This window comes from Misgurnus anguillicaudatus, chromosome 8 (genome assembly GCF_027580225.2).
Source record: "Misgurnus anguillicaudatus chromosome 8, ASM2758022v2, whole genome shotgun sequence".
Taxonomy (NCBI): Eukaryota; Metazoa; Chordata; class Actinopteri; order Cypriniformes; family Cobitidae; genus Misgurnus; species Misgurnus anguillicaudatus.
Genome location: NC_073344.2, coordinates 38,319,763 through 38,347,569, shown reverse-complemented (window position 1 = coordinate 38,347,569; position 27,807 = coordinate 38,319,763). Strand labels below are relative to the sequence as shown.

Here is a 27,807-nt window from a genome sequence, read left to right as displayed (position 1 = left end):
CAAACCTGTACCAAATCACATTTGTTTAACAATTAAACGCTTACTTATCATGGCTATAAATAGCTGACATATTTGACGCTACAATTCGGTTAGTTTAACCAAAGTGGGCCTTCGAGGCTTGTCTAGACGATGGATGTCTGTACACATGAAAGCAAGAGTTCAAGAATTCAAGCATAAAACAACTTTTAAAGCTTTTTTAAAAATGTTCTCTTCATTTCTTGTCTTCTGTTATAACATCTGAATAAAGGAGGCTTAATGTGTTGTTTTTGAAGCTATAAGAATAAGATGTGATGAATTTAAGAACAACCTGATAGCCATTTAGTTCAGTCTCATTATGTCATTATATCAGTTGGTGTAAGGAGAGATGAAAAACGTCAGCCTACCATAGCTACAATACTTATCCCATCTTTAAAGGAACACTCCACTTAAAAAAATATGCTCATTTTCCAGCTCTCTAGAGTTAAACATTTGATTTATACCGTTTTGGAATCCATTGAGCTGATCTCCGGGACGTAATTATGCAGCTGGTTGCCAGTAACTTACTGTAAATGATAAAGACTGAAAATGTTTCATGTTCATTTAACTTTTAACAAACTGTTGCCAGTAAATAACATAAATGTAAAATCTACAGCTAGTTGCCAGTAATACCACGTAATACTGTAATTTCTACAGATATTTTTACATTGTAGCTTAGCATAATCCGTTGAATACACACTGCCCAAAAATAGTCCCCTGCTATTGACAGTTACCAAGAGGACTATTTTCGGGCAGTGCGTAATATCATTGCGCCTTCTGAAGCCATGTTACGGCAGCAAAGTCCTTTATTATAACGCCAGAATGAGAGAATGTTCCTAGCCATATCTGTCTAGAAAATCGCAACTTTTTAAATTTTCTGTCGGTCTTAGTACATGATGTAACTACGGAAGAGTCATGTTTTAAATAGGAAAAATATTGAAACTCTTTGATTATTTTTTAGCGCGATGCTAATGGTTTAAGCAGATGCAATGGATTATGCTAAGCTACGTACTTTCCGGACTATAAGCCGCACCGGAGTATAAGCTGCATCTTTTAAAAATGCGTCATTAAGACGAAATAACATATATAAGTCAGAGTGGACTATACATCGCATTTATTTAGAAAATTATTTCACAATATCCAAGCTGAAGAACAGACATTTAATCTGGAAAGGCAAGTTATTCAACTAAACAATAGCAGACAGAACAGCAGGCTGAATAGATGTCCGTACGTTAAAGTAATATTATCAGTTCTTTAAACGATAAACCAAAGCCTACAGAACTTACCTGGAAGGTTGAATAGGCTAAATTAACCGAACAAGCCAACTAGCGTGAAGTTCGCATACTCGTCCATTCCACATTACTGAATCTATTGAATTACATAAATACAAAAATACAAAAGCAGGATATGGCGGACTCTCGCGACTGTAGACGGTAATGTTGTCTCTTGCCTCATTAATGTCAAAATTAATTTATACTGACTTACAAGGCGCACCCGACTATAAGATGCAGCACCAGCCAAGTTATGAAAAAACGCCGGCGTATAGACCGAAAAATACGGTATGCTAAAAGTGGTACCGCCAAACCCGGAGATCAGCTGAATGGATTCCAAAACGGTAGAAATCAAATGTTTAACTGTGGGGGAGCTGGAAATTGAGCATATTTTCAAAAAAATGTGTGCGTTAAATTTCCCTGCAACTCAATAGATGAGATTCAAACTTTCTCAACGGGAAGAATGTCAGTTGTGGAGTGAACCCTAAACAGACAAACGTTTGAAAAGTGTTTTCAGGGTTGGCAGATCCAGCATCATTATGAGAAGAGGGCCATGGTTTGGTCCGGCATCCACTGCCTTAATGAGTTCTTGCTAATTAGTCATGTAAGAGTCTGTAGCACCCACTGTAGGCTTACAAACGTGCAGAAATGCACACAACCAGCCCACCATGGCACGCAACAAGCATTTTATTTGTATTTTACTGTATATACAGTATTTCTACTATAAGCAAAGTTAATGCCTCCTTAATGCTTGTTAGACACTTTGACTCTTTTTCTGCATTTTTCTATTCTTCCTCATCCAAAGGAGCTTGACCATCTCAGTACTGTATCTCCTTTTTAAAACATGCCTTTATGACTTGCTTACTATAGGATATGGTTAGGTTTTATGTGTTTGTGTGTGTATGACACTTTGTTTGTAAACATATGAGAATATACGTGTAGGCATTTGTGTAGGTACTTGAGAGTGAGTGTGCAAAGGGGGATGTTGTGATGTTCTCTATAATGTAGCCCTCATGACAAGTGGGTGTGGATTTTCAATGGCTGTGGTTGGCAAGGTCACTGTATCAGATTGAGTTCTATAATCTCTCCATGATCATAATAACAAATCCTCAAGGTTACAGAGTGCTGATCTTGATCACGAGGGAGCGCAGGGGTGGAATACATTCAGACAGCCAATATACTATACCACTCGGATCAGATTTATACAACCATCTACTTTCCCTATGTTAACCGCCGTCCTTGAGTGAGAGAGTAGTCTGCTCCAAACAAATGAAAAACATTACTAAATAAAAATATGTTTTTGGATGGTGGGATCTTTGATTGTAAAACTTTTTGGACCCTCAGGATAAAACCATGCTTAAAGGGACACTCCCCTTTTTTTGAAAATAGTCTAATTTTCCAGCTCCCTGTACAGTACTGTGTTGAAAAATTATACCTGATGCAGAGTCTTATACTGTAATGTGTCTCTTTTCAATAAAAAATGCTTCTTAATATATTGTTCTCTTCATTTATTACTTAGAAAGGATTTATTTTAAAGGCGAGACATATTGATGCTTAAAAAAATGATTTTATTTAAAGGGACACTCCACTTAGAGTTAAATATTTGATTTCTATCGTTTTGGAATCCATTCAGCCAACCTCTGGGTCTGACGGTACCAGTTTTAGCATAGCTTAGCACAATCTATTAAATCTGATTAGACCATTTAGCATCGCGCTCAAAAATAACCAAAGAGTTTCAAAATGTTTTCCTATTTAAAACTTGACTCTTCCGTAGTTACATCGTGTACTAAGACCAACGGAAAATTGAAAAGTTGCGATTTTCTAGGCCGATAAGGCTAGGAACTATACTCTCATTCTGGTGTAATAATCAAGGACGTTGCTGCCGTAACATGGCTGCAGGAGGCACAATGATATTATGCAACAGCCAAAAATAGTCCCCTTAGTAACTTTCAATAGCAGGGGACTATTTTCGGGTACTGCGTAATATCATTGCGCCTCTTGCAGCCATGCTACTCTTTGGTTATTTTTGAGCAAATGCTAATGGTCTAATCAGATTCAATGGATTATGCTAAGCTATGCTAAAAGTGGTAGCGCCAGACCCAGAGATCAGCTGAATGAATTCCAAAACGGTAAAAATCAAATATTTAACTCTAGAGGAGCTGGAAAATTTGTATTTTTTTTAAAAAGTGGAATGTCCCTTTAACATGATTTGCATAAATGATATTAAAAAAACAACACTTTTTTTAAAAAAAACTGCAGAATAAAAAAAAACAAAGAAAGACATTGGAATTTTTTGTCTATCATTATAAATGCATAAGTTATTTTACTCCAACTAATGGGAGGAATAATACATTTTTGTATTTAATTTCAGCCTAAACATATTTGAAGTGCTCCCATACCCACATACAGTGGAATAAATGCAATATCTTTATATAATTTTGCAGAAAACCCTTTGAAGTTACAGAAAAAGCTGCTGTTTGTGACAAATAGTGTTATTTATGTGGTTTTTCATATGATAAAACCAAATTTTCTTTTTTTATGTTGTAAATACTGTATTTGATAGTGTATAACTCTGGTTCTGGGTGCTCTAGCAGACTGCAGACAGTTCTGGTTGTTAACAGCAGCAGACAGTAAACACCCAAAAAAAGAATGATCTCTTAAGCATGTCGCATTCAAAAGATATTCTTATTTTACTGAAGGGTGCGAAAATATATTTTTCATATAAATATTAATTTTTTGTTTTGCACATATAATAAATAGCAAGGGATTATTCATGCACACAACCAAAGAAAATGCTGTGAATGGACTCATTTTTTAGAGTAGGACCTAAGAGAAAAGATGGTGTATCATTTGTGGCTATCTGTGATATCTGAGGCAGTTCACACTCAAGTTTCCCATATGTTTACAAAAGACGATTTTTTACCTCATAATTCATTCGACGATTGTTTGACATAAGACTTGCCCATGTTTGTCATACTTGAAAAATATGAAATATGTGAATATTAAATCATATAAAAAATTGTGTGTGGGGGGGTGATAGTGTAAATTAAGTGTAAATAACTTTCTTACAGTAAAAAATATCTCAAAGTGATGCATATCTGCAGAAAGTAGAGAGTCTAAGCTTTCAAACAGTATCTCATATGTGGTACTGGGTCCATGACAGACCATTCAACATTAAAGGAATATTTTATATTAAGTCAAAATAAGATCATTCTGGACCCGGTACAGGGTCCCAGAGTTAAAGAAGTTAATAATATCCCACCTCTAAACCAACCCCCAATCCTAATGCCACTATCTGGGAGGAAAGCAGATTGAACAAAAAGGTATGAATTTGCCATCCCATAAAACATGTACAAATTGCCACGAGATTGTGTTGTAAAATCTAGTATTTAAAAATATGTACAGTACTGGGCAAAAGTCTTAGGCCACCATGCCAGAATTAGATTTGTTGTTTTTGCAATGTTATAGTGATCATAATGATTTCTTAGTCCCTTTAATAGAAAACATACAGAAAATGTGTATATTAAAAACTGTATAAAAATGTAAACTTATGTGTCAAGTTTTTAGGGTAAACTCCCCTTCCACTTAGCAATAGCAGGAAACTGCAGGATCTCTTAAACCTAAATAAAATAAAATAAAATCCTAATTTTTAATTTTAAAGAAATTTATTTTACTTCATTCTGCTCAAAAACGCTCAAAATGTGTTTGGTGCAAAGAGAGGTCATCACCGATAATGCCTAAAAACGACATTTAGTCCTGAAAATTATTATTATTATTATATTTTGTACATATTTCCTGTATTTTCTGTTTGTATCTTAATAAAAATAAATATGGAAGGACATTAAAACTTCTAAAACAACAAGTCTGGTGGTGGTGGTGGCCTTTTGCAAATCTCTAATGACGTAGGATCGTCCCTGTGGGACCTCTAGGCCGGCCTGGCCAAAAGGAAAACTCACTACTGAATAAAGAGTTATGCGGATAATCGCTTGTGCTTCTGTTTCTCAAGGGTGTAAAAAGAGTCATTGCGGCCCCCTCCCCTTTCCAAACTGGCCTGTGATTTCCCAGATTCCCTTGCTGGAGCTGTAGACCTGGGCAGACTGTCTGGTCATTAAGTTGCAGGACAGCAGTGTAATTGAGATGAAGCACACCTGGCCTTTAATGGCTCACTCACCTGGTTCAACAGCCCCTCGGTGTACATAGCACAGCCTACACCGTCACTCTCACTGTGGGACTGAGCCGCCAGCAGCATAAACAACTCTGTCATACAGACGTAAGTTGACCTTTTAAAGCACTTATAAAGGTGTAACAGGTTTGCACTCCTCCCCAGGTAACTCCTTGTAAGAGTAATGATTATCTCAAGTGCCTGAATAGTGAGGGTCTGTCATCCACACAACTGTGCTGAGATCTAGACACGTTTTCGATTCATTCCACTGTGTACGGCTTGTGTAAAATGCCCCTCATTTTCAAACGTCCATTTAAACATGACTTTCACTGCCAGGTGCAATTGCAGTCATAAGAAAATATTAACACAAATATATGCAGATGGTGTTACTGCAGTTCAGTTAGAGGTAGAGCATTGCATTAACAGTGAAAGAAATCGTTGGTTTGATTCCTATAGGAAACACATACACTGATTACAAGCATACCTTGAATGCACCGTAAATCGCTTGGGATAAAATTGTCTGCCAAATGTGTAAATGTAAAGATATTTCTCCTGATTTAATTGTTCTGGATTTCTATTGTGTGTGGGGAACCTCATTACATAAACAGTATGTAAAACAGGTCGTAATCAGAATGAAACTCTCACTTAATGCTGTGCAGCCCTGCAATAGATTTTTTCTAAATACTTGAATATGTTAAAATGAATCACTCTTAATTTTCTGCACTAAAAAGTCAGACTAATGAACTAATGATTAGCAAATGATAGAGAATTACATGATGTTGGGCTAATTAGCATAACATTAATTGCTTTGTTTTACCCAGCTGGCTAATTGTTCTTTCTATCTGCTCTCTATAATTATTGCAGATTGAAGGTGAGTGTGGTCTGGCTCCTCCCCACTGAAAGGTTATGAGGCTCACTGTTTGCTGCTGGTGGTGTAATGAAACTACTACAAGAAAGTCTCCAGTCATATGTTAACATCTCCCTAGGGTGAGTTTTCACAATGGCTCCTGCCATTTTACTGATTTTCTAATAAAATGTAACAAGTAACATAAAGCAATTTGATACCAAACATGGTATTATAAGCTACACAAAACATCAAACATTGAGTTACAGAACATTATATATTTTTTAGGCTACTTGTGACAACGCTAACCTTTCAGATAAAATCTTCATTATTGTTTACCTCTGTCTGAACCGTCTATCAGTGTGCTTTTATTGTGTACTTTTAAAATTTCTCAACAGACTGTGTGTGTCACTCAATTATGGCAAATGGTCAGAAGCTTGTACATCGTTTGCAGTCTTTTGGGGATGATGCATCCATGTGTTTACTTCAAAAATGTTAGATCCAAGGTTTACTGTAGATCTCTCTCATGCAAGGGAAAAGGACTAAAGGGTCAATCACACCAAACGCGTTTTATACCCCGTTTACACGAAGGAAAGACGCATATATTTCCGTGCAGTTTGTCCTGCCATTTACACGAAAACCGCGTTTTTATTACAGAAAACGATTATTTCTAAAACCTCCGGCCAAAGTGGATATTTCTGATTACCCCGGTTATGTGTTGCCGTGTCAACTGGGAGAAACGGGGTTTTAGGTTCTTAAACGTCACATTTTGCGCCAGAAAATGTTTAATGCATGAGAGCGCCCTTACAGTTTGTTTGGCTACTGATCAATCAGATTTATCATGTTTGCTGTTATGAAAGGAACAGGAAGTCGCTCGTGTTCTTCGTTGGTGTCAATTCTGACGATTTTGATTGGCTTGCATGGCTGTATTCCCCTTCCTACACTGCCTCCCACAGGTTTGGCATAGTTATTATGCCGCTCGACGGCGTATTTATGTGGGTTGATGTAAATGGAAAGTTTTTTTGAAAACGATGTTGTGTGCACGATGTTATTATTGAAAACGGAGGCGGGAAAGTATTCGTTTCTCAAAATACACGGCTATGTGTAAATGTAGCCTTAAACACCTGAAAAAGTGAGGCATGCCGCACTGCCTTTTTTGGTCACTATAAAAAGAGCAGTGCGGCGCGGCTTTTTATATTGCTAGGCAACCACCAAGTCAGCTGACTTGTCAATCAAATATTGAAGTGTAAGCGCCAGTGGGGTAGCCACGGGTGTGCCGGTGCCACCCTAAAAATGGATGCAGAAGAATTTTTTAAAGTCTCAATAAAAATGTTTACTAAACTTGGGCTATTGTTGTTTCCTTAGAATAAATATATTTTTTAAATCAACCCTTTCACGCATAAGTTAAAAATATTTTAACTGACCCCTTGTGTTCATGGCGACGCGTCATGACCGTCACGCCACAATAACTAGACGTATGCTATTTGTTTTATTTAGTTTTTCCTTTTTTATTAAAAAATATTTAACTTGCTTACCATGTCAACTATCTGATATTCTGATTCTTCATTTAAAAACCTTTATAAATTATTTTGAGTTCAGAGAGTTCAGAGTGTCCTGTCAACCGGATTTACAGCACCTGAATTCCCCAGTTTCTCCCAAAATACATGCAAGTAAGTGGCTGTTGAACTGGGAAAAGAATAGAGTATCGTTAGACTTTATATTTATATATGAATAAAACACTTCGGCAAATTACATTTAAATAGATAGTTTTTTCTGCCTCCCTTCCATAGATATCAGTGTGTATTTTACAAACTACACATGTATTGTTTTAGTAGTAATTAATGTGCATTAAATATTGAAAACACTGCATATTAGTTGTGATATATGAAAACGCTGATCGCGTCTGTCTCTGGCTCAGCACCAACCAACGCGCAAAAGCAGTTTAAATATTTCTGATTCTGATACTGACCTTTGCCTGGCTTATTTCTTGTCTAATAAATGGTTGCATTTGGATCTGCCTTTGCCTTCTCACTCATAACATTATGGTTATAGCATGGTTAACTTATATGCTTATGGTTAATAATTTTGCACAGTAGGCAATGACAATAAATGTGGCACACCCAGATTTTCAGATGCACATCCAGAGTCTCTTTTCTGGCTACGCTACTGGTGAGCGCTCTTTTGCTGTTAACTGTCATATAAGGACGCTTGCTCTGAGACCTTGATCGAGGGTGAGAGGTGCACAAACACAGAGTGAGTGACAGCAGTCTCTGGTTGTTCAAAGCAACTGTAAACTTCTGTCCCCACAACGGAAAACCCACTTCTCTCCTCATTTGATTGTACAATAGAAAGAGGCGAATGACGTTGAGCACTTTTCCGCTCTCAGCATGCTGCAGCAGGCGTTCGGCACTCATAAACAGCACGCATAATGCTCACTGCCCATAGAAAAAAGGCACCTGCAACTGCCATAAAATGTGTTTGGTGTGATCGGCCCCTTAAGGGGGTTGCACACCGGCCGCGCAGCTCAGTGTCGCGCCGTTCTAAAAAAATCGAACACATTGTTTTCTATGAGTATACGCACACCGGCGCCGCCAGGTGGCGCCTTTCCACACCACCCAGCTTTGACTCAGGAAGTTGCTCAAATCCCTGTCGCGCCACACAGCGCCACTCACATAGTTTAACATTAAATAACATCATATTTGTCCCAAATCATTAACGATTAACATTGGTGGCTAACGTATATTTAGCATTTTGAAGTAGACGCTATCTGACGAAGCTCGTGCTATTTAATGTGCACTTCCGATTTATGATACATCCGAGTTGTCCTAGATGCGACGCGGCGCAAAGCAGAGCTGCGCGGCCGGTGTGCAATCCCCTTTAGTCTGTTACTCAAAAGTCATGTTGACATTTGAAATCACATAAACAAACACGCCCCTACCCCAATAGAAGCTGGACCTTCTGTTGATAAACCCACCCCACACATACGCAACCCAGGCAACAATGTTGTTTAGTAGACACGCACCTTACTGCTGATTGTCTACAAGTGTGTTTTGGTAGGAGGCCCGACTCTCTTTTCCAAAGCGTTTTTCAGATATCGTGCACTCTGCCTTTAAATGTAACTCTACACCCTTATTTACATGTGAGCAGCACAGAAGCAGAGCTGAAGCAGCAGTGCTGTGATTGTTTCAGTGTTGGGTCTATGAGGCATCCATACATAATATCTATAACTCGATAACTGATCCACGCGTTCAACTATGTTGGTGTAATTGATTACACTGTCTCTAATTTAATGGAGAAAATACTCTGCAATGGTGTTAAATGATGAATTTGCCCATGGTTTGTAATAAAACATATTAAAAACACCACATAGACATATAAACAACACTAAAAACCTGATATTTTTCCCACAGTGGGACTTTAAAACCACAATGGAGATACACAAATGGATGCAAAAAAGCAGGCTCGAAGCAGATTTAGCAGATGTTACACCAAACACAGATAGTGGAAATGTAATGTTTCACAACATTTGTGTGATGTTTTTAAAAACCCTGAGATGGCAAATGTAAGTAAATCCATATCTAGACGGTTTTAGCAGTAACAACATAAACAAAGGGCTTTCATTGAACACACGTAACTTCTGGTAAACTCTGCTAAGAATCAATAACAACAAAGTCCTTTTAGAGTAGTTTATTTAACAAGAAAACTAAACAACAAGTAGATTACCTTAAGTTTATATTTCATAGCTAAAGCGTATAAAAAACAAAACTGAGCTAACTTTGCTGTGTAAAATGTTTACTACATCTGTATAGTGTATACAATGTTAAACCAGCTGCCAAACCTCCCTTCACATAGCGGTGATTTATAATCGCCGTTTCCCCTCGTCTTTAGAAAACCAAAACATTTGTTATTTTTGACGAGTTCAGTTCAGCAACTAGTCAGACCATAACAAACAGAATAATGCAATAAAAATGATAAACTTCCTAAATGTATGCTTGTACTCTCAAGACAGAATTTCTCTTTTTAGACAATACACGTCTTTAACAATGTTTCCAATACGCTTTAACCATGGGTAATTTGTGCATTTTGGACACAAAGATGTAGTCAAATGTGACAACGTAGAAAGTCTGTTCCTGTGGGTCAGTTTTCCAGATATCGCCTGTCATGTGGCCTCTTTCAAAGCTCACTTTAACAATCTCCATTAAATCAGGGACAACTTCTAAATAGCTCCCTCAGGCTAAACCTAGGGTTGCTTAAGTTGTAAAGGCATGCAGGATGCTGGCAGAGTCCACACAGATGCATCACTATAAACAGTAACTCAGAGGTCACCGTTTGCTGCAGGGAAGACAGAGCTGAATAAGAAAACCCTAAAGCCACAGGACTGGGAAATAAATAGTAATTGCAAAACAATGGTTAAAAGGCTCCTCGAAACGAGGGAGTTGCTGTGCTTAATTTTTTTTTACTCTGCCATGGGGCGAGAAAGGTCTGCATTCAGGTCTCGGTGAGACAATATGATGCATCTGACTAATCCATTCTGAATAATGTTTAATTATTAGTGCTCCTGAAGGAGGAAAAGTGGAGGGGAAATGACCTATGAGAATAATGCACAGTCAAACTAGGCATTTAATTAAAAACAGTACGAGGATACAGCAGGAAATGATAAACCGTCTTTTTATTTTCAATAATTAGGTGTGCAAATATGAGACACTCCACTCGAGCAAGTGCACATCAACATTTCTCTCGTTTAAATTAGCATGTCAAGGAAAAACACTCCTTTTAACATATCACCCAGCTTACGGGCTGTTCTCCGGGTTAGAAGATACTCACACACGCACTCCTGAATAATTCAATTAGATGTGAGCTCAAGCTACAAAGAGCACATTGAGGTGAGTGTGTTTGTCATGCCCCATAAACCCCGTGAGGAGGAGGAGGGGATGGGGAAGGGCAAGATCAGAACAGCAGAGTGGGAAAAAGTCGAACCAAAAGCAAATCAAGGGGAGAGAGGAAGGGCCCAGGAATAACCTAGGCAAAGAGGGCGAGGACAGAGTCACCAATGATGGACAGTAAAGACATTACATAGAATTAAGGAATTTAAAATAGTCATCTGCTCCCATGAGAAGTGGAGTCTGAAAAGAAGTGGGTCAGTTGCTTGAGACACAGAGCAGGGATGTCGCAGTGCAGCCCTTCTGTCAGATAGTACCACTGAAGATCATAATGTTTCAAAATGAAACAAAAGTCATACAATTTTTTTGTGTTGATAAAGTTTTAACACATAATGAGCATACAGTGACCCCCTCATTGGTTTTGCATGTCTCGTGACTATCATGATATTTATAGAGACACACACATGATTATTAACATTTCATGTCCTGTCCAGTTTACTCCCACTACATCAGTTGTTCTCAAACTGGGGGGCACCAAATGGTTTGGGTTTGGGGGGTGCAGTTTGCATTTTATAAAATACATACATTTATCATAAATTCTGTAAAATTAAACTAAATGTTAAATTCTCTCTAGTTGTTTTGAATAAAAGCGTGCTAAATAAATGATAATTTAAAATATTAGTAATGAACATACAGTATATAGAGCATCGGAGTTCACATTAGAAAATCTTCTAATGCTCTCTGCTGGCCAAAAGATGAACTGCTGCAATTTTTCTTGTTTTTAAACAACCATGTAAACATTAATCTTAATTGCACGAAATCCATGAAAAGGGGCGCTCCTTCACTTTTTCTTTTTGCCTTTTACATCCTTTCCTTTCTTCTGAATCTTCCCTCCTTTTTTCTTTCCTTTCTTCGGGTTCGCCTCCTCTTCACTGGCCCTGGCTGCTCTTGCCCGTTTCTTGCCCAGAGGTGACCGGCTGTACCAAGCCTGTCAGCACAAAAAATGTAATTTAGTACACAAATCTATGCATAGGTTTACAACACAAAGCACCTTGCAAAAAATCTGACCTTAAAGGCCTCCTCCTCTTCTTTGTAAACAGGGTCTTGCCGTGCAAGAGGGGGGATGAACTCCACAGCAGTAAAGGGTCTCTTGGTCTGCTGGCTGAGGCGGTGAGAGCTCAGGACAGTCTGGATTGCCTGAACGATATGACCCTGTGTGTATCCATCTGTGACCTTTGCTAAAGAGCTCAAGTCCAGCTTGGGACTCAGCTGAGCACCTCTTGCATGAAGCAGCTCCTTCCAGAGAGCTGAATGTAAAAGACACATACTATATAAAAACCCACAATCCTTGCAGATCATGAGACCAGAACTGTGAATGATTCTACAAAACTCATACATCAGGGCTATTTAACTTCGGTCATGGACATTATCTCACAGAATTTAATTCCCTCATTGTTCCCACACCTGAACAAACTACTCAAAGTCTTCATCATTGGGACACTTCAATTTTTTATCACTCAGTTAAACATAACGTGACTATAAGTAGTATCAAATACCATTTCTTCAGTAGAAATGTAACAGCAGATGCACATATTTAAACACGGTCACTATCTGCCACATACACATATTTTAAGTTTAAAGTTTTGACTTGTAAAAAGTTGACCTAACTTTTTTATCACACTATGCGGTTAGGGCCGTATGGGTCAAGTCGGGGGCATTATGCACTATAAAAATACTTGATACATTTATGACATGTGTCACTTTATTCAATAAACTGTCCATATGAGCAGTTTGTTGAGAAATGAGGGACAAATCTTAAAAATGATGTATACATTATCAAAATAAGATACTTTGGCATTATTTATGTTCAAAACATATAAACAAATTTAAAGAATATCAGTAGTTGGGATGTAAGGATTTTCTCCAACAATTTCTCAAATGTCAAGGTAGTACACTTTCTGTGTCAGGTGGTACAAACAATGTAAAACTAGAAAAAAAATGCTATTTTATTTTAATTGTATTTAAAATGTATATTTATAGATTTTATATCACAGGCAAACTTATATCAGCATCCAAGTAGAACTTTGTTAAATGTAAATTCATTGCAAAGGTCAGGTGGTGCAACCAGAAAGTCAAAGGGTGCAACTGCTTGAATGAATGCATGAATGCCTTTAAAAAAGAAAAAAAAAAACATGAAGCTAAAATATTTTAAGAAGCTAATAAATTAGCTAAAAATTTTAGTTTTAATAAATGCAAGGTTATATAATTATTACTAACCTTTTTTTAAAAATATTATTCTTAAATGTTTAGTTCCCAGTTTCATAGTAAAGTTGTTTTACACTTTCAAACTTTTTTCAGTATTTTAATGCCACTATCAAATAAACAAACAATCAGAACGACATGGGTAGCGCATTAAAACGTATCTGGCAAATAGACAATGATTGGTTGTACTACCTGACATTTTTTTGAATGGAGATATTAAAAATATTATGAAAAAGTCATTAATATGCACTGAAACTTTTTATTTCCTGACTCGAAAATATGCATTACATCCATATATTTTTTTTTATAATACTATTTTAGGAGCTTGTTTGGCCTTGACCTGAATACTGTTGCAGCATGACCTGATTTATGCTTCTCATAATTGGATCTCACAGACATGGTCACATATTGCTTTATGTTATGAAATCAGACTTACTAATATTTACCACACATGCGCGCACAGACAGATGCTTACTTACCAAGTCTTGATGCATAATCCGGTCTAGGGATCAAAATGATTTTCTTGTAAACTTTACAAAAAGGTTTGATATCTGCATCAAAAGGTCTGTGTGTTGTCCCCACAAGCAAAACACGGTCTTCTGGCTTAATAGATTTCAGGACCTTTGGTAGAACTTTCTTCAGCCTTTTGGGTTCCATCTGGAAATGAATAGGAATATGACTGTTGATCCTAACATGTTTATCTTTAACCACAAGAGGACAGCAGAGGCCACCTCCATGCATGGACAATGGGCAGTTCAGATTCACTGATTGACTATCAATGAAGGGCTACACAAATCAAGATCAATGCAGGTTTTTGGAAAAAAAACGTCTCAATAGAAGACGCAAGGTGTGAGTTTATTTAGTAAATGTGTTAATATAAGCTGACATCTCACATAACTCTGGTGGTAGACAAACCTCTTTCTCCAGCTTTGGAACCTTCTTGTAAAATGTTTTCTCAGCGTCTCCTATCCAAATGACAGAGGGCTGCAGCTGCCGAGCCACCTGCCAAAACACAGCAACAATGTCCCTTCATCACAGGCCAAACGGTACAGCAACACAAACAAACAACCATCAGCCCATATCAGCCAGAGCAGAAACAACAATGACTCTAATCAACACCATCCACTTAAAACGTGTGTGTGTATACTATTCATGTATATCTCAAACATTACATTTATTTATATTGCTACTGTAATATAAAGTATTCAGTCTATCAGTGCCAGGATACAATTTAATAAATTATATAGAGCATGCATTAAAGTTCTGAAATGAGAGAATCTGAGTGTGAGGTTCTCTATGTTTGGAAACAATCATTATTTTTCGATAATTTTTAAGGAGAACAAGAAATCTCCTGTTTTAGGATGAGCTCTGGTTTAATGAATTATTCAGTGCTGCAGGATTTCGGTTCCATATTAAAAAATCAATGTTCTTTTCATCCACTAATAAGGTTTAACAGAGAGCTAGGGAGATTTATTTTTTAAACGGTTGAGCAAACAGGAAGTCCTGTTGGCACCTGGATTTATTCCCAGCATGCATTAGGCGAAGTGCTGAAAGACCATCGCCCAACACAATGCTGAACACATAATCTCAAAATCCAGTTGTCTCATCTTGGCTTGTTTATCTGCAATGCCAGATGCACTCAGGCACGGTAGTTCCTCATCCCAATTTGTGTTCCGCTTTCTCACAGGAAACAGGACAACATAAATATGGCCACTATAAACAACATCAGTGGAAACTACAGTACACACATTTCACAGACCTTATGATATGATCTCCATGCTCTAGAATTTATGACTGAAGGCTGGGGTGTAACAAACCATTTGTAGAGGGGTATGCCAAAACAAATGTAGGGGTCCCACATTTTACCTTAAGCCCCCCCGTGAATGTTAAAGGTGCTATATAGAACCACGTGCCTTACATACAGTGCATATTTGCTTTTTGCACACATGCTTGAAAGGAAAAGGTCATGTGGGGATACAACTTTTTGGGCTTCTACATTAGACACAGAAGTTTATTTATACTGTATACAGCGCTAAACACTTTTTGTATTACTTTTAGGTAAACCGCATACGTTGAGAGATGGAAATGGCTTGCTACGTTCTATTTTACCACAGAAACACAACATGGACAGTGTTTACATTTACGGTATTATGTTTGCAAATCATGCCAGGATAACTACTTGAAAAAATGTAGCTGAAACCATGATGATTGTGTAGCTAAAGCCTGAGATGAGGCTTTTTACTCATGAATTTTGAATTTGAATTTCTCTAAAAGTGAATTTTAGTACTGTTGACATTTAAAGCTCACGAAACATCAACAATTGACTTTCTTGGAATCCTGGCTTTTTGCTTTCCCTGATTTAGGAATGTATATTAAGAAAAATTTCGAATGGTTTCACGTCACCTTGAAAACCATGTGCAGAAGGTACTGCAGTCCGCTCTTGCCCGGATATTTGCCAGCCAGTGCTGTAGGGGAAAGGTTGAATAGGTTCGCCCCAGTCTCGGTGCATAAGGCATGGACCAACATCTTCTTTCCCACACCTGCGGGGCCGGCAAGCAGCAGCGAGCGGATCAGGGGTCCTCTCTCATGGACACACTGAGAGCCTAGGGAGATCAGGAAAGAAGAAAGTGAAGTCTCACTGTGTGTCTTCTGTGTGTATGTCTGTCATCTGCTCTAATTATGGTCCATTTCTTTCCTAAACCATATCTGATAACCCCCTAAACTGACTGTATAATATTCTGACTCCAGATGTTTAAAAACTCTAATGCACTCCACCCAATCGTTCAATTATGCATTGTAAAAAACTACTGAGCTACTAAACTCTTTACTTATTTGATTTGGAAGTCAGATGTTAACACAAAGATTGATCGCTCTGGCTGATGGTGCTTATAAAGGAACAATAGTTTAATGTCTCTCTGGGGCTGACACACAGGTGGTTTAAGCTCCCTCTCATGGATGCCGTGGTAAAGGACTCCAACTGTCAGGAAGCAACGGACCGGCATGAACCTGGGATGCCACAGACACACAAACTAAACTGTTCGCAAACATCCGGCTACACACTCACGCAATCATATCCGCCCAGGTGGGAGGGTTGCTTGAGAGAGGTGCTGCGCAATATCACGTCTCAATAAAACACATAAAGTCACACAAAACACCTCTATATCAATCTCAGCATGTGCAATAGTTTCCACCATTACTTCAACATATTCCTGCAATGATCTAAAACTGAAAAAGCATGTGCAGCCCGCCCTTAGATAAGAAACAGACATGGAGAACATGTTTTTTTTCCGGCAGTTCAGCTGATGCCAAGGTCATGGGTTTGAGTCCCAGGGAATACACATATACATCAAATGAAAGGAATGTAGAATGCACTATAGATCATTTTGGATAAGTTCTACCAGGGTTTTGGGAATACCTATTCAAAATATATGCAGCAGGGGGCGATATTAACAGAAAAATCAACACAGTGTGTCAGCATGAGAAAGGCGTACGCTAAAGTGGCTCCAATTTCCAGTCTTGTGGATGCATTCAGTTTAATGAATGCATCCACCTTAGAGGTACCAATATTCATCTTTTAGGTACAAAAGTGTACATTTTGGAAAGGAATCGCCCTAGTGACCCTTATGTACATTTTTCTGAGAGTGAAATCACTGAATAAACAGATTTTAACAATTAGCTTTTTTAGTTTACAAATGTTTGCAGCTTCTGAATTATGGACTTTATCATCGCCTGTAAAGTGCATACTTTAATTGTGTAGTGTAAGTGTGCAAATTGGAACACAACCTATGCGCTTGTTTATAAATGAACAAACAAGTGCATATCTGTGCATGCACTTTCCTAGCACCAGTTTAAATATGATTATTCAGAATTGAATTACACTTCCTAATCCCTCCCAACAGCTCTGTTAAAAGGGCCATTGTGTTATGAAGGAAGTGCATTTGACCTCAGAATATCTGTGGTGTTTACCAAGCATATACGTTTCACAGACAAGCACAATACGTGCGACACTGTGCGAAACTGCACTGCTTTCTATTGTCTTATTCTCTGTTCTACAACCAAGTTTAATGTGATTGTACCAAACACGGTCTTTTTCAACATATTGCCATAGTAGTAAATTGCTGCAAGCTTTGATATGCCTCAGGTCCACTCTATATAGTCTGGACATTATAATGATAGGAGTGCTTATGTTTCTGTGGATAGGTAGCTAAGAAAACAGCTAAGAATTTACTATACAAATATATTGTGCTCAGTTTCGAAAATCAAACCCAGCGGGACGATCCAGCCAGACTTGATCTCTTCTGTGAGAAAACAGAAACACCTCTGCATTAGTCACTTGTTAAAGTACAACAATCATCAAAAACACATCTAGGATGTATGTCTTGTAAATTGAGCACTGAGTACATAATGGAAAATATTTATTTCTATTTTCTCTCCTTCCCTGCTAATTTTTTTAGGTGGTAAGTTATAGTGTGGTAGGCTTAGTGTGGTTAAAATCAGTGGTTCCCAGGTGGATTTGATGCAGAAGCCAGACTTTACATTGGGAATCAAGTGGCAACCCAGCACAGTACCCAAATTGTTATTGAACAAAAGCCTGCTGAAAGAAATGCCTAACACCAAAATACTTTCTTATGGTTGTCTCAGCTGGATTAGCAATTTAGCTAGTTTAAGCTGTTTTTGAGCAGGGAAGTTAATTGCGTGTCCCTAAAACCATATATTGAATTACGACAAACTTCAAAGGCTTAACCAAATGCATACGACCAAGGCTAAATAGGAAAATGTCATTTTTTAGAATTACAAAATAAAAATCAAAGAAACACGTTTTGATATTAGTCATATTACTAAGCTCATTTTTTGGCAGAATAACAGAGTTTGATTGGACACACATCCTTTGAAACACGTAACAACAAGAAAAGACAAAGAAAACATTTCCTATGTTTTCCTGTTAAAATTGTATTATTGTATGTTTATATGATAATTTTGTGAATCCAGCATGAACCCATTTTTAAGGGTGACAATTTGCTAGATGTGAATAACTTTTCCAGATGTTGGACCAACACAGCCATGCAAAAATGCTGGTCAACCAAAATTGACTTTTTGGTAAAACCAGACTTCAGTGTAATTAGATGAAAAGACATGTTTAGCCATTTCACACAGACATTTACGGAAAATACACGGAAAATGCTTTCAGGATTTTTCCTGGATCGTTCGAATTTTGTTTCATTCACATTGGCAATGATTTTCCGGAATATGTGTGTGCATTCACACTGTAAATATCTGGTAAACAGTGTTCGGGAAATTACTTTTAAAAGTAATTCATTACAATATTAGGTTACTCCTAAAAAAGTAACTAATTGCATTACTTAGTTACTTTTTATGGAAAGTAATGCTTACGTTACTTTTTAGTTACTTTTACGTTACTTTTCTTGACTGAGGCTTGATCTCTTTCAGGACTTGCAGGTGTTTTTTATGATTGAAAACTTCTGCATTCAGAAATTGCATATTTTATCACAAAAATGTCGAGCTTTGGCCTGCCATCTCAGTTTCGGACTCAAACTGTTCCCATACAGGCGTGTACGCATAGAGTGCATAATGTGACTATGTTTAGTTTAATTCAGTACTTATTTTTTAATCAAATTAATAAAACTAAAAAGTAACTTGCATTACTTTTTTTTAAAAAGTACATCAAGTATTAATGTGTACATTTAAAAAGTTATGCGTTACTTTACTCGTTACTCGTTACAACACTGCTGGTAAACACATGTGATGTGTTTAAAGTCCTACACTTGGTGGGTTTTGCTAATTATCTGTTATTTCTCTCTTGAGAAACCACGTGCAAGCATTTTTGTTTATGAAGAGATCATAAGGAGCACGTGATGCACTGTTTTGTCATGCTGGTGAATGATGTCAGCTTCAACGCAGATAGTGATGAGCTTCCTGATCTCTGCTTCAGTCCAGGTGTCCAGCATTTCTCATCGTGAATGCAAATCTCCTTTTAAATCCTTGTGTCAAAGAGCTAAATCATAATTTTTTTTGTATGATAACACACATGTCCTCACTACAGCACACCCCTTACGGCATTGTTCCTGCATCTTGTTTACACAGAATGCTTTCCGTGAATGTTACGACAATGTTACTAGATCCTCTTTATGGGAGCGATCCCAGAACATTTACGGGATCTGTTTGTGTTCACACAGAAGCCTCTCTGCCAATTTTACCAAATTGCTGTGTGAATGGGGTTATAATTAAAAATAATAAGAAAGCATGTGTTTGCAGCACATCCATTAACTCTTATAAAACAGTTATTTTTGCTCTGTAGTGGTGATTATGAATCATGATCAATGCCAATGAAGGGACATACTGTAGACCCACTCACGAAAAACAGGTACACTGAGGTAGGCCATGTTACAAAGCATCTACTGTAACAAAAAATGCTGGTCAATCAGAATGAACTTTCCTTGTGAAGTCAGACCAAGGAAGTCTTGCTAAAAAGCCTGGTGAGTGCACCAGTATCCCATGCCAATAAACAGCATCCAAAATACAAAAATTTCAGCTTTGTTAATTATAACAGGAACAATCTAGTTTTCCTGCATTGCTCACTGTCTCAGTTCTCTGTGCGTGTTGTCATGACAGACCTCTGGAGAACATCACACTTCTAGAGGGATCTTCAGAGACGTAACTGTTCTGCGTGTGATTGTTTTCCTGCCGCTGACTGATGTGTCTTTGTTTTAGCACTGAACTCTGTTTATGCGGCAAACCCTTCTCTCCTTAGGGCCATGAATCACAGAAGGCGAGTCTAATTCTCCTGCAACATGTTGTTGAGGTTACAGCACACCAGGGCAGTGTGTGCACTGTATGATCTGGCCTGATCCCTGGGCTGATCCCATTGAGCCCTGGCTGGGTTATTAAATGAGATGTGGGTAGAGAGAGTAAATGTGTGTATTGATACCCTGATACTGGACACCAGGCATTGCTCCAATACAAAAGAGCTGCTTAGAAGGGTCAAGTACAGTTCAGAGGGGCAGACAGGGTGTGTTCTGTTCTACATACACTGACATACACACACACACACGTAAACATGGCTAATCGTGCTGCTCGTGAAAAATTGATGTGAGATACGCTAAAGTTCCCTAAAGGTTTTTAAGACTGATAGTGGCTGTTATTTTTTACCCATAAAAGCTAAATCAACTCAGTACAAAAATAGTTTGGTGCTATAAATACAGTATTTCATTGTCTAATCTCATTCCTGTGGACCAGCAGAAAAATGTCATTATAGTGATGAATGTGGGAGACAATAAGTAAATGCAATGCACAAGGGAAGCCCGCCCCCTACCTCAGGCATTTTGGTAAAAACACAAAATAATATTGCACAGTTAATATTTTGTAGTTCTATATTTCTTTAAAAAAATGAATTCATGAAGACACCTATACAACACAGTGAAAACACAGCAAGCAGTAATTGCAGATACATGCACAAACTGTTATATAAGTTAGGATTCGGTTCAGTGCAAATTACAGCTGGTATTAAGATGCATTTTGGTCGATCAGATAACAAGTGGACAACGCTAAATACAGGTGTAAACAGGGTCTAAACCAGTGGTTCTCAAACTGGGGACCCAAGGGGGGCCGCAAGATGGTGCCAGGGAGGCCCCAGTTTTATGACATTTTATAAAATACATTAATTTATCATGAATTCTGTGAAATTAAACCTAAAAAAAAAAGGCAGCACAACTTTGTATAATTTAATGTTTGTTTAATTAAAAGGTGAAGTTTTAGAACTGTTTTTTGTCATAAGTTTTCTTTGGGGGGGGGGGGGGGGGCGCGAAGAAATGCACCGTACACAAAGGGGCCACACCTGGAAAAGTTTGATAACCACTGGTCTAAACCATTTTGAGCTAGTCGACTTTTTTTACCACATTTATGCACTTTTCCATTGCATAGTACCCCACGGTTTGGGTCAGGTCAGTTCACCTCACTTAGGCTGGATTAGCCTTTCCATTGAGTTTAGTAACACTTCGAAGTGGGAGGGATTATAAACGTGTCGTTATATTTGCGCTGCCTACTGCTGTGACATCATACAAGTGAGGGCGTTGTTGTAATGTTACACATCCCTAAACATTCATTTATTTATTTCTCATTTCGCCACAAAATTAAAATTGACCACCAAAAATAAATGTTTGCACATAGCGTTTATCACAACTTCTGTCTCACATTAAAGTTTCTGTACATACACCCGTGGCATCAGTCAACATGCACCACTTAGCCTCATTTAAGTTGCACTTAAGCATATATGCAGAATGTGCTGCCACAAACTGCAAGTCTGGAAAAAAACTGTAATAGTGTTCCTGATTCTCAACATGTGGGATGTTTTTCATCGCTAAAGGTAGTTTGGGAACTTACAGCAAAGCACAGATGACAACAGGTTTACTCGAGACAGTGCAAGCTAGCATGAAGGTAACACTAATCTTTTACATTATAGCGATGACGCTGGTAGTGACGTTTCTTTCAGGCCAATCAGTGATCCACAGGGTTTTCACGTCACGTTTTGCTATCAGCTCGGCTCGCTTGGAAGCCCAACTGAGGTGGTACTAAAAATATTATTGGGTACTACGTACTGCACCCAGTGGAAAAGCCCCCAAAAGTTAGCTGACCTGACTCAAACCGTGGGGTACTATGCAATGGAAAAGCACCATTAGCAGTAGGTAGCTCTGCGTAGCCTGACATGCACCTCTCAAAAATATAATATAATCCGCTTGAGACGGTAAAAACAAAGATGTAGTTGAGGAGCATTTTTGCTTCTCCAATAATGTACAAAAAGCTGCCTCTTCTTCAGCTTTTGCCATGATACTGTAACATGCCTGTGGGACATTGCCTACTAGCGATCTGCATGTGTAATTGCATGTCGACGCAAAAGTAATGAAAACTGACGCATAGCCTATGGGGTACAGGCTATGGCATATAGGTCATACACAGAACTATTTATCACCCTTAACTCCTCGCTTAAGTTTGCATATGGTTCAGGGATGGACCCATCAGATTTTGAACTTCAGTCAAAGATCTGGCTACTGTACATAAAAATACCAGGCTAATAGCGGATATTTCTAGTTGTGTTTGGGAGTTTGTATGATGACTATCAATCAGACTGGACTACAATGTTTGATCAATCTATTGAATCAGACTCACCCAGAGGCAGGATGCCATAAAGTGCGACGAGCTGTCTGATGTCAGAAAGTGATGGCATGGGCTCAATATCTGCTTGCCGTAAGGTTGTCCCTAGGTAACTGTATTCACCTGAAGAAACAAACACTGCTTTATATATGCCATCAAACTGGGTTTTAGAAAAATGACCAACATCATCATTGCCTATTTGACAGCACAACATTGAGACAAATGTTATGACTTTGGTTTCCAAGGAAAAAGAAAAACAATGTCAATGAGTAATACAATTATTCCGACATGTAGCAGCCAATGTGGTTTCTATATTTTAAATGGCACACCCTGTTTCTGAAGGATCAGAATAAACAGAAACAAAAACATGAGATTAATTGAAGCCTCCAATATTGAAAAGCTAAACAAGAACTTCTAGAATCAGTGAAAAATATTCAATGTAAAAGAAATAAACATTTTCAGTGTAATATAATGCCTTTGTAGAAAAAGAACAATCATTTCAACTGCGTGTCTGAACTAAAAAAAAAATTATGTTTGTGTCGATGTAATGAATCATTTTAGAAAGATCAAGTGAAGCTTAGTACTTGACTTCTATTTGTATTTCATGTCATTTGAGACCAGCATGATGTTGCTATGCAGTGCATTTCATATGATGCATGTTCACAAGGGTGTGATTCAAAATTACGCACGTGTCTGTGATCAAGTACTTCATGGACTAAAACCCAAGTCTAAACCCCTGGGCTATGCACTTATAATAAAACATAATTCATGGGACTATAGGGTTGTTAAAATACTCAGCTAAATGCCAATAATATATTCTCATCAAAGCTAAGGCTTTGCAATAGTGGACAAGAAGCACTCAACCTGTCCAAATTCATTCTAAACATGATTAGCTGGAGTACTGAGACTAAATTAATGACTGCTTGGAGCCAACAGCCATTGAATTTCGACAAAAGGCTCTGCTTTCATGTGACATTACACTCTGCCAGGCAACAGGGGAAAGAAAATGGGCCCTAAACTTCTTCTGCCTATCCGAAATCAGTTCTTGCTGTTTGTTACAAGAAAATAAACCAACATTGAAACAAATGAAAACAATTTATGATTGAACCAAAACTAAATAATGATCAATTAACACAGCAAAATAATAAAGAAAAGAGACCAGAGAGTAGTTGCAGAATATTAAAAAGCAGTGATGGTGGTTAATTATATACCTATGTAGTCTGATAACTTGACATTCATCGGTCTAATTATGAAGCCTTCTAGTACAAGCTCCTCATACAGGGATTCTATTGACCTAGTTAGTTTGAGAGAGAGATAAAGACACAAAAACAGAAAGAAAGAGAGAGAGATCATTATAGAGCAAACTGATCCGTCATGCTGTGTATCTGACGCAATCTTCTATTACAATATGAATTCTTCTGCATGGAAGTCTGCCAGTCACCCCTGGGCTCCAAACCCTGAGATCTGAGCCCCTATTACAGAACCCTCATAACCTCTACCACATTAAGCACAAATGTCTTTAAACAATATGTGTCAGGGGTCAAAACACACTTCTCAATGATGACACTCCATTAAGCAATTCTTAGGAGAGAAACATTATTCAAACCTATCAGCGGTGAGATCTTTCTCCTTTTTCTTCTTCTTTTTTCCAGTCTTTCTTCCTTTCTTCTTTTTCTAAAAGGAAGAAGATGTACAACAGCTTAGAAATCTGTTTTTGGTTTTGTCTGGACAAGAATATAATGGCAAATGACAAGGGCAGATAAATATTTGGTCAAACCACAATATTAATTTCTGATTTCTATTAGAAGATATTGAATTTGCCTAAATACAAAACCTAGATCAGTTTTAGTCTGCATGATAAGATTTGAACTTTTTGTTATAGAGACATATCTGTTTACAGTTTATTAATGGAATAGTTTGCTATTGTTTACCCACCATCATGTTATTTCAACCTTGATAATATAATGAATAGCTGTTTGGGTGGTTTCAAAACGTTATTATACATTATTGAATATGAATTAAATACCGATGCATTTTACATTTTGGTAAAACTATTCCTTTAAAAACTTCACACCCTAAAATGATAATATGCAAAAACTGTTTTACAGGTGTGTAGCATATGCATCATGAGATCAAATTGTGGAAACTGATCATGAAAGACATCTGGTCACCTAACATAACAAATAAAAAAGTCATCACTAAGTCATGGTCTGCCTGTGTGTGTTTTTTTTTAGATTATATTGAATGTGTGGTTCAACTCTCATTACAACCGTTTATATGCAGTCTGTTGGACACTTTGGGACATATAATTCAGGGCTTTTCCAAACCCCAAATGAACCAGAACAGCAGGTCTGTCAGCCAGGTATTTTCCTAATGATCCTTCAAGTATAAGTTCATCGTAAGATGTTACCAAAGCTTCAAAATATTTGTTATCCGCATCCTCGGATTTCTCTGAAGCCACATGACTGAGGTTCAGAGAACCCTGTGTTTTTCCAAAATATTTTTTGAAGTATGTCAGTACATTTCTTGGCTGCTCTGTGTTTGTTTGAGAATGATATAAAATAGGAAAACACCCGGGTTATGGAGAAGACACTCGCTTTTTCCTAGGAACATATTTATTCAAGCAATTACGTAACAGACTGTCTTGCTTTCTGAACATGGGTGTTGTGTGTTCTCCTTAAAAACAAACCCTCCCTGTTGCATAACCTACCCAAATTGCGTGGCCATTGAAAAATTCACCGAATAATTTCGGCAACAAGGCTCATATCTTGTGAGATGAATTAGCGTAACTGGAATTCAGTCCCATAGTGGAGCTGAACGGGATTTGTGTGTGCCTGCATTTGCAGGATGATTAATGAGAAAACATCTTTGTGTATAAACTACACACGTCATCCGGACAGAGTCTGTGACCGATTTAGCTGTCAAAATCTCTCAGCGTAAAATAACTCAAGCGGGGTGCAAAATATGCTGAGGAATTCTAGTGCTTGTGTTGGCACGCTATGAGACCCTTTTCTATACATTGCGTTTTGAAGAAGACACAATAGAGACTAATTTCAAGAAAACAGATGCAAATGCATCCTGCATGTTAAATGCCACCTCTGTCAAAAATGTGATAATGATAGTTACTGAATGCTCTTAGCAGGTATTACTTGTTCATCAAATACTTTCGCTTCAAATCCGCTTAATTCCAGCCATTCAGAAATACCAGCCCAGTCTCCTGAAAATGCGTATAAATAGCACGAAGTGTAAAACTCGTGCAATACATACGCCAAATTCCACTTTGGCGTGCATATGATACGCAAGTCCTTCCCATTCACTTAAACGGGGCATCTTTTTTTGTCGTTTTATTTATTGGTTTCTCAATTTTTTTGCTATTTTTTTACCATTTTCGCTTGGGTTTAGGGTTAGAACAACTTTTTGTTATTTAAAAATAACATCCTAACCCAAACCCCAACTCTAACCCCAACTCCAAGCGACCATGGCTTAAATATAAACAAAACATAGAGAAACCTGTATATTAAATAACCTTATTAAGCAAATGTGAAATCTAACCCTAAACCCAAGCGAAAATGGTTTAAAAAACAGAAAAAAATTGAGAAACCAATAAATAAAACGACAAAAAAAGATGCCCCGTTTAAGTGAATGGGAAGGACTTGCGTATCATATGCACGCCAAAGTGGAATTTGGCGTATGTATTGCACGAGTTTTACACTTCGTGCTATTTATACGCAACCTCAGGAGACTGGGTAGGAAATACCGCTTTCTAGACAGAATCTGTTAAATGCCATGTTGGTTTTTCAGCAAAATCCTCAAAGTGCACGGGAGACGAATGTAAAATGACACGTTTACCAAAACTTTGGTCCCTTGTGAGTACTTGGACCTGAATAAAACATTGAATGAGGCAGCCACATACATCACAGCATTCCCTAATGTGTGGTTTACCTTTCATCATTTGCAATGTTTCTAGTTTATTTTGCAACTGTTTACTATGTTTGTCCAAAGAAGTGGATATTTTAAAAAGTGATGGTTTCTGCAAAAAAGCTTGCATGCACTTAGAGGGTTTTGCTGCGTAGACAATCAAATTTGTTAAATACTAATGAAATGACTAAATATTACTGACTAATAACATAAGAGCCTGTTAAAAATTTACGAGGAAACATGTCAGATGCACTTCCGAGCTCTTAATATACAGGCCTGGTATAGAGACAGAGCGCAGCGCGTCACAACCTGAAAACCACGCCCACCGGGGGGGAAAGCAATCCAACAGTCTCCATTGACTTTGTATTGCGAGAAGCCGCCTCCCCGTCATTTCCGGCCCACAACAAAAAACTGAACAATGCCCAAAAGCATTGGGACAATATGTACAGCTAACAAGCCAAAGAACACAGAAACAAGCTTTTACAAGCTGTCGAGCCGCAAAACCCAGTCTCCAAGGAGAATAAAGTGGATCGCCGATTACGTTTCCCCCTATTGGACGCGGTTTTACTAATAGGAGTACTATAAAAAGTTGCCTGTTTCCATTTCTGTGTCTAGACGCTCGTTTTTTGAAGTCGACAGCTTATAAAAAAATATTTATTTATTTTTTTGGCGTGTTAGATGTACACCTTGTCACACAGCAGCTTTTAGGTATTTTTCTGTTTTTAAGTTTAATCTGTAAATAAGTTTTTATAAGCTGTCGACTTCAAAAAACGAGCGTTTAAAGACACAAAAATGGATACAGGCAACTTTTCATAGTACTTCTATTAGTAGAACTGCGTCCACTAGGGGAAAACGTAGTCGGCGATCCACTTCATTCTCCTTACAGGCTGGGTTTTACGGCTCGACAGCTTATAAAAACTTATTTCTGTGTTCTTTGGCTTGTTAGCTGTACATATTGTCACACAGCAGCTTTTAGGCATTATTCAGTTTTTTGTTATAAGCCAGAAATGACAAGGAGGCGGCTTCTCGCAATACAAACTCAATGGAGACGGTTGGATTGATTTCCCCCCCGGTGGGCGTGGTTTTCAAATTTACATAACGGCGCTCTGTCTCTATGCCCAATTGCTGAATATTTAAAGTAACAGCATACATCTCTTTTTTTGTATTTTTATCTACCAATATATTGCTAACTACCGTATTTTCCGGACTATAAGACACTTTTTTCATAGTTTGGTGGGTCGTGGAACTTCTAGTCAGGTGTAACTTATACGTCAAAATTTTTTCATATGA

At 37.9% G+C, this 27,807-nt stretch overlaps 1 protein-coding gene across 4 annotated transcripts in view; it reads right to left on the bottom strand.

Annotated features, from left to right (window-relative positions):
- Window positions 1–10,894: 10,894 nt before the first annotated feature.
- Window positions 10,895–27,807, bottom strand: part of drc11 (dynein regulatory complex subunit 11) — a 47,650-nt gene continuing 30,737 nt past the window's right edge. For all 4 annotated transcript variants that reach the window (XM_055213239.2, XM_055213241.2, XM_055213240.2 and 1 more), the window contains 8 exons: window positions 24,206–24,273; window positions 23,811–23,893; window positions 22,615–22,722; window positions 15,838–16,037; window positions 14,350–14,436; window positions 13,914–14,091; window positions 12,241–12,479; window positions 10,895–12,160 (listed from right to left, as the gene is read on the bottom strand). In XM_055213239.2, coding sequence (XP_055069214.2) covers window positions 12,014–12,160; window positions 12,241–12,479; window positions 13,914–14,091; window positions 14,350–14,436; window positions 15,838–16,037; window positions 22,615–22,722; window positions 23,811–23,893; window positions 24,206–24,273 — 1,110 coding nt within the window. In that variant the 3' untranslated portion in view covers window positions 10,895–12,013. The remainder of the gene's footprint in view (window positions 12,161–12,240; window positions 12,480–13,913; window positions 14,092–14,349; window positions 14,437–15,837; window positions 16,038–22,614; window positions 22,723–23,810; window positions 23,894–24,205; window positions 24,274–27,807) is intronic.